At 36.0% G+C, this 12819-nt stretch overlaps 1 protein-coding gene across 1 annotated transcript; it reads left to right on the top strand.

Annotated features, from left to right (window-relative positions):
• Positions 1-11668: 11668 nt before the first annotated feature.
• On the top strand, positions 11669-12700 carry LOC146133528 (uncharacterized). The gene has a single exon (XM_083397778.1). It carries the CDS (start codon positions 11669-11671, stop codon positions 12698-12700), a length of 1032 nt encoding a protein of 343 aa, XP_083253904.1.
• The last annotated feature ends 119 nt before the right edge of the window (positions 12701-12819 follow it).

Genomic DNA, 12819 nt, shown 5'->3' with positions numbered 1-12819 from the left:
TGTTAAGATCAACTCAAGCTAAGTTTTACCATTGAAAATCTACGATTTCTCGAGTCCAGAAATATAAAGCTACTAAAGCACAAAACACAGTCACCAAATTTTTGTACTTGAACATACCAAAAAAACAACAGTTCAGTAGTCAATTTGCTGTAGAGCTGCCATCCATTTCTGATGGTTCACCCTTGGTCACCCCTTTTGGTTGGTTCACCCCTGAAAACAATTTATTCACCCTGGGGTGAACCATTTACCAGTTTAAGAAACACTGCCCTATCGTACGTTGTTAAGCAGTGCTTCCCAACCTTTTTCAGTTCGCGACCCACTTTTAATGCAAGTTTTATTGTGCGTTCCTCAATGCTTGGAAATAAGTTTACCAGTTACCGTTCTTAAAACCTGCGTCTCTGCTACTGGCGTTTACGTAGTGAAATAGTTAATGTGACACAACACATCTAAGTTTTACGTATTTGTTGCATTGTTGCATAAATGTTACGTAATTATAATGCAAAAATTTCTCCATCTAATAGAAAGCTGTAACATTTAGAAATGGTTGGGAAGCACTGTTATAAAGTTAATGTTGCTGTCTTATTAATTGTCGCTTCGAAAGCTTTTTGGCTATTACTTGGCAAAGAGTTTGCAATAAGTTTTGTTTAGGTAATAACTAATAACAAAACTTTGTTAAATTTACACGTTAGATCAAAGTTTGTCAAGATTATTTCAAGTTAAATTAGTTAACAAAAAGCACACACTTTGTTTACAAAAATAACAAAAACTGTAGTGAGAACTTAGAAATTGTCGTTAAATTTATTATTTAAATTTAGTTTTGATTTACAATATTTTGAATGTCTTATATCAGCCAAAGTTGGCCCGCGAACTGATAGTCAGCTTTGCTTCAATCTAGCAATATCACTTCAATTTTTTTTTTTAATTTTTTGGTGTTGAAATTATTTCATAACTACCCTAACTGAACAAAGGTATACATTCCATAAAGTTAGTATATACGCCATAGGCTATGTATAATTTGCCAGCAATAAGCCTAAGAATCGCAATTTAAAAACATTGGCCCGCAAGGTAAAATAAACCTTGTTTTTGGCCCGCGATGAAAAGAAGTTGGACCACCCTGTCTTATATGATAGAGGAATATACGTTATACGCGAGTCGGCAGAAACACCGACGCGGGCCTGGTTTGTCGCATTAGGTTAAGCCCAAGCTTCTTTTTTGCTTCATATAGTTGTGTATCTCTCATTTCGACAATTGTATTGACCAGTATTTACTGTTTCTTTTTTACTTTGCTGTTTGCTGAACAATTTTGTAAAATACCCAACTTCTTGTTTTTCTTTAGCCTTATTGTTTTTTTAATAGTTGTTCGTACTTTTGGTATGCCAAAAATAGCAACTAAACATTTTAAAGAGTTTTGTAAAATCCTGAAGGAAACTGATTTGTGTTCCACCGATCGTCAGAAAACAAACCAAAAAATGACTGACGACGCCAAAACACTAATGCAGTACTTCATAGAACAATGCATTGCTTAAAATTAAATCATTATGTTCCTAATACAGTAGGTCATCATTTAATCTCAATAAATAATTAAAAAAGAAATACTGATTAACATAAAACAAACCTCATTGCGATATCTCATCATTTCATTTTTCATAATTTTTTAAATGGTAAAGAATGGACACCCTGTTTATGGACACCCTGTGTATAACCATTGCAATTTGCATATAATGTTCTTTATCGAACTTTAATCTGGTAAATTCGCACGAAGCGTAAAAAAAGAAAAACTTAAAAAGCCTATGTGGCGCATTAAAAACACAAACGAGATTCGCGTATTGTTCGCATTCGCAATCTATAGTTTAACAAAAATTCCACTTTGCAGAATTTATGAGCAGACAATGTGACATACCATACTATGCAATGTTGCACTAAATATGTGAAAAATAGAAATCACCTTGACCCTTGCAAGATAAATGTCGACCTTAATTTCTGATCAGTAACAGCAAAATACTCAGGACACACACAATAAACAGGTCTTAAAAGATATATATATATATTTCGCCAATCAAGGCATCGTCAATATATCTTAATTCGAATGAATGAATTCTTTTAAGATCTATTTATTGTGTCTTACCTGACCTGAATTGCTAGCTTTGCTAGAGTATTGTGCTGTTACCATACTATGCATATAGCTTTTAGTCTAAATTAGGGGTGTCCAACAAGCGGCACGCGTGCCAAATGTGGCACGCGACTTAATAAAAAATGGCACGCAAGTCCCCCAAAAAACACTAAAATTGTTATTTAGCCAATTGTAAAAAAATACAATTGGTTATTCAGTCAATTGTCAAAAAACACTAAATTTGTTATACAGCCAATTGCCATTGTTTGTTCACAATATGCCATTTGTTTTGTTCACAATATACAATCGCGGCAATTACGACATCTAACAATTACATCTGATAACATAAAATTGCACTGTGGTAAAGGGCTGGAGGCTAGCATTAACATAATTATATAGCTTGGTGTGAAGAAACAATAGTTAGCTCACTGACGGACACTTAGATGCAGTAATGCGCATTTCGACTACACAGTTTTTCAAGTTTAAATAAACGTTTTTGATTTTGGTAAAAAAGCGATTTTATGATTAAAAATATTTGGTTTGGTTAAGAAACTTTGGCACGGCAAGAAGTTATAGGATAAAAATTGGCACGCTGGCATGTTTGAGTGGGGCTTAGGCGTCGACCTATCTTACATATTTCTGTGTAGTGTCCGGTGACGGGCAATTTAACGCTTGGCCTGTGGCTACCTTACGCCATTTTGTAATGTTGTTGTGTTGGGTGTTCGCATTAGCAAAGGAAAGATCAAGTTTAATGTCGTTGTCCCGTTATTTTTAGTTGTGTGTATTTGACGTCTAAATTCTGTTTAAAAAACATCCATTTACCTTTGTCATAACACAGTACCGCTTGAAGTAGCACCCGCAGCATAACTTTTCCATATTTTGGATCTATTTTCGTGAAAATTGTCAAATTATTTCACCTTACCCAGCGTAAAGACTATATTCAACTATATTTACGTAAACCTTTAATTTATTTTTTGACAGGGTGTAAAGTGGATAATAACATTTAATATCTGTATATCTTTACTATGGAATAACATTTTATGGATCACGAAATCGCCTGAGCTCGGTTTTGCAGTAAGACAGCAAGACAAGAACGCAATCAACGAACATACCCTGTTTTCAAAGAATAAAAAAACAGGAACAGGTAAATAATATACTTAGGTAAAAATACAATATATAACTTTTCTCCAGGCCACAGTTGTACGTTTAAAAAAACAATCAATGTATAACCCCCCAACAACCTGGTTGAATGCAGTTTTTACAGATATTCATAGATATCAATGGTTTCAAACCTTCTTTAATTCGCAGATCCAATTTTTTTAAACTGCGAGTAACCGTGTACATTCTTTGTGGTATTTTAGCGTTTGCTATATTAATTATTCGTAACACCCGCAAGGAAGCCGATTAGACCCGATTTTGATAAACTTGGTTGCGACCTTACACACGAATCGCCTGCAGCAAAACAAATCTAGCTGTGTGAAAGGTTAATTATTATGCCAGTGTTGACATGGTTGCTTAAAGTTTGCCCAAAAATGTCCTGCAAACGACAGGGGCGAAGCGGAGTGATTTTATTCATTATACCCTTTCGCGTATTCATGCGGTTCACTATGTTGACGCAATACTTCACTTACGTAAAACGAAATCTTGAAACGTAAAACGAATCTTGGTCCTTTTTTATTTGACAGTTCCATGATATTAAAGACATTATTTTTTTTTCATTCTAAAAGTGGAAAGCATGTTTATCCAATCGCGGGTCGCCACATAAATATGGTCGCCAACTGCAGTAACTCACATTTCGATTTGTTGAGACTGGTTCTGAGCAATTTTCTCCAAAACTTTAGAAAATTATGGAAACAATTAAAATACATATATGGCTCATACAAATTAATAAGTGTTGCTTCGAAAAAGGGTGGAGAAGAACTAATATAACTTATCAGCATACAAAATAAGAGATGTTGTGTGGACCCCTTCCTTTTTTGTCCGCGGACCCTAGTTTATAAACACTGCTTTAGAGATTGGAATACAATAAATTATTATGTGCAATAGTCGCCATCTCTACTTGATCATCATTTAAAAGCTAATTTAGGTGTTTTAGCAACTTATTACAGAAAATATACCCTTTGTTTTGCGTCCCCTGGAAATGTGATTTTTGGGAAATGACAGTAACATAAAAATAAAAAGGTCTTATTCAATAAAATGTACATTTCGTTGTTTACAAACGTTTCGGCAATACCTCGTGAGTGACAGTCACCTTTAATTTTTGCACTGATGATGGCTAGAGGTATTGTCGAAACTTTTGTAAACAACGAAATGAAAAAAATAAAAAACATAGGGTTCATTTTGTTTGAATTGCACACAAAAAATTGTTCATTGATGATTATCGTGCTGATTTTGATAAACATGTTGTGAAGGCATCGACTCCAAAGTTGTAAGGCTGCGCAGAAACACGTCAAAATATCGCCCGAAGCGCAAAATTTAAATATTGCATTAAACGTGTACAAAAAGGTGTGGTGACATTCAATACAAAGCAGGCCCTGCTGCAAATTAAATTGCAATTCACGCGAAAATAATCTGGGTATTTCCCATTTCGTGGTAGAGGAATGACAGATTAGCGCGAAGCGCAAATTGTTTTCGCAGTTTTGTTGTCAATATTGGCAAAATTCCATTGTTTCATGGTATTAAACCCCTGTGTACAACTTGGAACTCCTTGAACCATAACACACTGTTTTGACTAATCATAGCCTAAATCGGCCGTAGCAAATATTGTCTAAACAGCTAAAAACTTTTACCACATAGTAACTCAAAAATTAGCGAATCGCAAAATCAAGAAGAAATCTTTGCCCCCCGTTAAGAACCGCTGATCTAGGCCATTTTGGTTGGGCAAGTTAATCGGAGCAAAGTCTAACTAGAGTTTAACAATCGACTTTGGATTTTAGCCATTAATAACAACTAAAACAGCAAGTTTATGTCAAAACAATCGCAGTAATAACACTTCTTTATAAATTATATGAGTTACTAGCCTAAAAAGAACATGTAAAAAGTAAAAGCATCACATCGATAACTTTTTTAATTTAAACAATTTTCCCACGACACCATACAGCACCATACAATCAAACCAAACTAAGGTTTTGACCCAAAATGATAAAAATAAGTTCCGTTTGAAAAAAGTCATCGTTGCAAAGTGTAAGAATATACGCCTAAGTCGGATTTTTTTTCGTTAGTATATTTACCCCTCAAAAGCAACTTTAGGGCTATGATTGAATATTTTTAAAAGTCAAAAGGTTATGGCCAACAAAAAAGAAACAAATAGCACCAATAAAAAAAAATAAATAAAAAACATGTGTAATTTTGTTAATATAATCACTGTTTTCTAATATATGCCACCTATAGCTTTTGAGATTGATGATTTTTTGGTGTTTTTTCTTTTTTTTTGTACTTTGCACGGTTGTACTATAGAGGTATAATGTCAGCTATAGTCAATGCGTTCGCACATTGTGCTATGATGTCTGTATTATTTTGCAATGTTTCGTTGTGTGGTAGATTTATTTGTCTTTCGCATTTTGTTGTCGAAGCAACGTTAATCTTACCCTAGTGTTACAAGTTATTCAGCAGTTTGTATTGGCTTCACAAATGATCGGACATTTTGTTCCTTTTGGGACTTACAAGAGTTACTTACGGGCTCACTAGAGTATCTTAACTGGGCCAACACAATTAAGACCTTTTTGATTGATTATTATCGACTTGCTTACGGTAACTGGCGCTGCTAAGCCTGGTTTCTCTATTACGAAAACAAGTCATGGATGCAATGACGGAGCACACCTTACAAAGAAAGGAAATCAAGCTATCAAAAAATAGATAAAATTAAACTGGCCCCTAAAAAAAAAATTTTATTAATAGCTAATTCCGCATATTTGTAGCTGGGTTGGTCACGAATAGTGGACGTGGAGGTAAAGGTAAAGCCTCATCAATATATAGGCCACCTGTTTTACTTAAACTAAAGAAACAGAATCAAAACAAAACTTCTTTGCATTTTTATGTGTTGATTCGTACCCAGAAAACAATAGAGAACTCGCTGTTAAGATTTTCTGGGCGTATTACAACTCACGTTTTGAACCACCAAATGGAAAGTGAACTTTATAACAGTGTTTCCCAACCGAGGTGGCTTTGTAAAGTTCAGGGGTACGGAAATATAATTCAAGAATTTAGTTGCTTTAATTTTGCTCTATTGGCAAGCTTTTCAATGTAATTGTCGGAGTACGATTAGAATGCAAAACATCCAAATATATTTACCTGTATGGTGCATACTTAACTTTGGTTGTTTCGATTTTAATAAATTCTTGTAACTGAACAAAAGGCGACTTAGTAAATTTTCAAGTAAGAGCGTCACTATGTATTTATCTTTCTTGTTGTTGATTAAAAAAACACTGCCTTCGCAACCGACGCCTTTTATTTCTTTAAAGCCACTTTAATTCCAATATATTTCTTTAAACAAATAAATAAAATTTTACAAATAAATAAAAAAAGGCAAAAAATACCTTCGAATAAATGACTATTTAATGCTGAAGTTAACCTCTTAACTTGCGGGAAAATGGCGGACGCCTTATACTCCATAACAGTGCTTTTCAACCTTAAAAATTTCCATCCGCACTTTTTTATTTCGGAAAATTTCCATCCTCACGAAACAAGCACAGTAAGTTTGCAACCTTTAGTTTTATTTGTGAAATAACAATGAAAGAGTCCGTGTATTAAAACCGTGTGCCTAAGTCTTGACCGATATAAAATAGATAGCTTAAGCTGCAATGTACCAATACGAGACAATATTACTGTACCTGTAATTCAGAAGTGGGCGCACCAGCTTAATTGATTACTGTATTATACATAATGCAAGAAAATATTATGCACGATTTTTATCCGCACAACGTTTGTCATCCGCCCAACATTTTTGCAGCCGCACAAGTTAATGCACCATCCCACGGGTTGAAAAGCACTGCTCCATAACAATAGCGATGCACCTAACCACCTATTTGGTTTCAAAGGAATGTCCAACTTTGCTAAGTTTTTCGTATTTGTCAACGGTGACAGCCTGTGATTTTTTGTGCCCTGCCGTGCTTTGTATATACATGATACACAAATTGACAACTTTTTAATACCACGCGCCCGAGAAAGCCTAAAAGCGGTCTCAACAATTCAAACCCTTAAAATACATGCTGGGTTAGAGAGAAAAAAAAAAAAAGAAATACGACGCTGGGTTAGAGAAAACATGATAGAACTGTTCTGTTTACTGTTAAGTGCACTGTTAGGAAACAATTGTTGAGCAAATTGAATTAAATTAGTAATTATCCCCTATTTTCGACTTTTAACTATTTTTATGTATTTTTCTGACTGTGTACACCAGGGGTATCCAACAAGCGGCACGCGTGCCAAATGTGGCACGCGACCTACTAAAAAAAGCCCCTATAATACTTAATTTGTTATTCAGCCAATTGTCAAAAAATGCCTAATTTTTTATACAGTAAATTGCCACTGTTTATTCACAATATAAAACAATCGCTGCAATCACGACAACTAACAATTACTTCTAATACTATTTTATAATATTGTACTGGAGGCTATAATTCACATAACTATAAAGTTTGGTGTGAAGAAACAAGAAGCAAAAGTAAAATCCGAATTACATTAGAACTAGAATTAGAGCACACAAGCAATTCACAAACTAGTTTAGAATTATTATTAGCCGAATTTTGCTCTAATTCATTGAATAAGAAAACTAGAATTATTTAGTTAGTGAAGCTTAAGTGTTTTCCTAACTTCATTATTGTTTTTACCAATATTTATTCATTTAACTTAATAAACCCTGCAAATGCAGATCGGGTATTTGTCTCGTTGGATTGACTTTTCAACGAGATCAGAGTACAATGATACTCGCAAATCAAATGATGTTAGTTTTATAAACCTTTGCAAGTGATCGTGTGTGATTTTCCTAACGCTCCTTGCAATTCATCGATTGCAATTCGTCGTTTGCAATACTAGATAAAATCGCTGTATGCTAAACTCAATTAGACACGCGTTTGTCCAAACTCGTGGCGACGTAACACAACAACCCCCGCGGCTAAACAAGCCTATCAAACTGTGTGAAAGGTCAGTTCCTAATAAAGTATTGAAAAGGTGGCTTAAATTATGCTCTGCAAAAGAAATGAAGTTTATTTTCTCTAAACTGTTTTGCAAATTGCAGGTGTCGAAAAATTTTTTACCATGTCGCACGTCTAAAAAATTTTTTACCATGTCGCAAGTTTTATTAAAAATATAAAAAAGGATATAAAAAATCAACCCTTGCAAAAATTTTTGGCTAATATGCACTTCCTTTTTAAAAGGATGTAATATAATGCAGAGGCGTAGTGAGGGTATTTTGCGCCGGGAGGCAAACTATAAATTTGGAGCCCCCTCGTCCATGTTTAATCACATTTTTTATTGAACTAACATAATATACCTACTTTATACGGAAAACAGTTAAGAAGCGTTTTGGTTATACAAACTACACGTATGACTCACTTATGGTCACTGTCAAACATGAATGATTAACAACTATAGATTATTTTTCTTGATTTGACTGTTGCAAACTGGTCAATCACGTCATCGAAATTTGTTGTTCCCAATGTTTCTCTTTCAACTCTAAGAATAGCAAAGTCTTTGAGACGATCCTGTCCCATTGGTACACGGCGTTGCACGCAGATACGACAAAATAAGTTTCAATTTGCTGAACGACCGCTCACAACTTGCAATTGAAACTGCTATTGTTAACAGAATTTGTAGTGAAGATCGCATATTTGGAAATACGTCATCATCATGAAACACAATAAAACCAACAAACTCTAAAGGAGTTTCTGGTAGAGCTTCAGTTCGGTTACTGAGCAGCATTCGGCAATCACCAATTTCAATGAAAAGATCGTTACCATTGATGTTCGTGTCGTAGAAATTCGCAAAATCTGCACAATTTCGACGCGTTGCATCCTCGTCTGTGTCAGATAGAAGAGTCTTTAACATCCAGCAAATATCCAAATTTATTGTTCAGGTCTTTTAGTCGTGAAAAAACGTGTTGACATCTCCTATTGAAGCCGATCAAATACATTCTTCATTTCTGATGAAAGTCCTGCATTTCTTGCCAGTTGTCCAGGCATTCTCTTACGTCACCTGATTCTTTCCAGCCCAAATCACCAGATCGAGTATTTTGTTTTGGCCTGTTTTACAGCAGTGTGGCTTAAACCATCACGAAATGAGTCTTGGATTTTATAGTGATTTTAATGGTTTAGTTTGGTCTTCATTCTGTTTTTTATGATGTCCTATACCAGGGATGTCCAACGTTTCATTATAGTGGGCCGCATTGACATTTGAATTTTAATGGGCCACATAACCTATTAAGTTTCAAGATTAAGTATTGGCCTTTAGAGTTATAACGGGCCTTTAGAGTTATATATATATTTTTTTACACATATTATACTATTAGTGCGCCCCTAAAAGCTGAATGGTACATTTTAATTAGGCTAATATTGAACGTTTGAAATACTACTTGGGAGTGAAAATGACTAGCGGGCCGCACAAATATTTCAGACGGGCCGCAGGTTGGACATCCCTGTCCTTTACTTTACATTAAAATTGCACGTGTAAGTAACTGAAGACATAGTTCATGAATTTGCGATTTGCGAGCTTCGCTACTAATTTTTAATAGTTTTTCAGTTGCTGGACTATAATTGCTACTTTTACGACCGATTAGGGCTATGTTTAGTCGGAACAATTATAGGGTAGGCTATAGTTGTGCATTTAGGTTGGGCACCACTATTACGACTGTACAAACTCCCTTTTTTGCCCAACATAACGATTGAAACTTCTAAAAAGTTCTCGTTTATTTTCTTGTTTTTTTCCTGTTTTGTTGACAGTTGTATTTAGCACAAAGTCTCTGTGAGTACCATTGCATGTTTTTCGAAGAAAAACGGTCCTATTTAAATTATAGTTTGGCAAACTTATAGATAAACGATAAAAGTTATTTTATATGTGATAACAGGCTAGAAACACGGAGACACGAACCTTTTTTTAGCTAATTTAACCAAATAAACAGAACTTTTTCGCGCTACGTGCGACCAACGATACACTTTACTCTTTTTTATGTTGTCTAACTAATATGTAATTCCAAAATACCAAATTGCTTTTCGTAGGGGGGCGCGAAGTGCAGGACAATTACCAAAGGGGGGCGCGGTTTAATAAAGGTTAAGAACACTAAGCTAGACGAAACCAGCTGCACGCAGAATCAGTATCTTGGCTGCTGTGATGGCTGGGAACAACATCAGTCCAGTTGTGGGTTGCGTATCAGATGACGTCTGCCACAGCCGCTGGTGCCATCTTGCTTGTGGTCGTTTTTTGCCCTTGTTGTGAAAAAATTGTAAGCCTCATTTTTGCGCCCCTTTACCTTGGCGCCCGGGGGCATATGTCTGGATTTCCTTAAATCTGTTCATAACATGGTCCAAGTGGCGAAGGGCGAATTCTAGTTTTGGTGCCTTGGATCTGACCATGTCATATTACAACTATACATAACGATGTTTTTTTATATTTATGTATTGTACAGCAATATATATTTTCGCTATATGTTGCAATTGAAAATAGTTAAGAGGATGCAAATCTACGAAAGCAACGAACGCAATAAACCGATTCATTTTAATAAAGGCAAACCTAAAATGTATAATTTTAACCGAAAATTTATAAAAGTAAAGCATTCAGTAAAAGTAAAGCAACCTGCGGCCCGCGGAACCAAAATATGTGGCCAGCGGTTAGTTTTGGTTTTTTGCCCGCACCACTAAACATTCAGGTAACTGTTAAAATATTGAAACTTCCTGACTGTTCCTTAGTCTAGGTCGCCTTATATAGCATGTAAATTAGTTTATTGGAATTAGAATAGAATGTGACCTGCTAACAAAATAAAACTACAAAATGTGTTTGGATGCTGTTTGCTGAAAGTGTACATGTTTGCTGAAAAGCTGTTTGCTGAAAGTGTGCTTTTTTACCGCGAACATCTCGATCTAAATAAGTTTCCACAGCTGAGAAAATTCGTCGCTTTTAAGGTGGCATTGTTCGGTTCAACGGGGTATGGGGCGATCGGGAGCCCTGGGCATGGCATCGGCCCTTTTGGTGTTGACGTTTGGGCGCCCTAGTTTGAAGGGCGCCTTTGTGGCGCTTCTGTTTTGGCACCTGACTGATTTCTGGCCCTGTGTGGGGTTATTGGTGGGCAATGGGTGGGGACGTTTACACCCCAAAAAAGAAGATAAATGACATAAAAATGAAACGTTAAGCTATTCAACTTGGTTAATTCGTTCGAGTAAAACCAAAAACGTAATCAAAAATAATAATACAAACGCAATATACAGTAATAAAAGTGTTTAATGTACATAACTTGGAATAAATAAAAAAACAACACTTAATTTAAGACGTAATAAGAATATCAAAGCCCATACAGAAGTAGGTATCATTTTGGACGTTTCGAATAACTCTTTATTCATTTTCAACATAGAGAGAATGGGTTCCCCGATCGCCCCTCTGCTTGCTGATGTTTTCATGAACTGGTTAATTGATCAAACCGTGGAAAACCCAGCACAACCCCATCTTTTATGCCGCTATGTAGATGACATTTTTGCCGTATTCTACAACAGTGATGAAATTGAGGCTTTTCTCTGCACTCTAAATGGCATCCATCCAAATATCCAGTTTACCTGTGAGTGGGAAAAGGAAAATAATCTGCCCTTTCTGGATGTACTGGTTAAGAAAATGCCTAATGGACACAGCACTCACGTATATCGCAAGCCTACCCATACAGGCCTCCTAACAAGATGGTCAAGTTTTGTGCCATTTAAATACAAGCGCAACCTGATAAATAGCCTATTACACCGGGCTTACAGAATTTGTAACACTTACATGGGGATGCACCACGAATTTCGCAATATTTCAAAAATGTTGATGATGAATGGTTACCCCAAGCAGTTTATTGATACTGCCATTTACAGGTTTCTTGACCAAAAACACAAGGACGTGCAAGACAAAATGGTAGAGCATGAAGAAAACAAAACGTTGTATACCATCACAATGAAGCTCCCGTTTATTGGTAAAACATCGATGAACGTATGCAAAGAACTTACTACCTTCGTAGCGCGCAACACCGAAAATAAAGTCAAATTTATTTTCAGCCACGAAACCACACCTATCAGTTCGTTTTTTATGCACAAGGACCACCAGCATGTGTTACGTCGTTCAGGAGTTATATACAAAGTGCAATGTTCGTGCGGATCTACTTATATTGGACAAACCAAGCGTAACCTACAAGTGCGTATGGACAACCACGACCCTTCATCACGGTCCACGCAGGACACAGACGTGGCAAGGCATTTGCATCAAAATCCTGGTCACAAAATCGATTTTAAAAACCCCAAGATTCTTGCGACAAGTCGGTGTTGGCGTCGTCTTTTGATTAAGGAAACCGTTGAAATAACACGGCACAACCCGGAAATTAACGCAGACCAAGCTTCTATACCACTCTATCTTTTCAACATCTGATCACGTGGATGGCCTTATCTGCTATCGGCGACCTACCTTCTAATCGCCGCACATCCGGTTTAGATTATGTGTCTATCCACGTTTCCTTCTTTCTGATGTCTGCCTTTGCACTATATATA

Source organism: Ascidiella aspersa, chromosome 9 (assembly GCF_963924565.1).
Source record: "Ascidiella aspersa chromosome 9, kaAscAspe10.2, whole genome shotgun sequence".
Taxonomy (NCBI): domain Eukaryota; kingdom Metazoa; phylum Chordata; class Ascidiacea; order Phlebobranchia; family Ascidiidae; genus Ascidiella; species Ascidiella aspersa.
The sequence above is the reverse complement of the archived record's forward strand: the minus strand, read 5'-3'. Positions and strand labels throughout refer to the sequence as shown.

Excerpts from the sequence above, each read along its gene's own strand:
- LOC146133528 (XM_083397778.1), top strand. The coding sequence starts at position 11,669 with ATGGGTTCCCCGATCGCCCCTCTGCTTGCTGATGTTTTCATGAACTGG.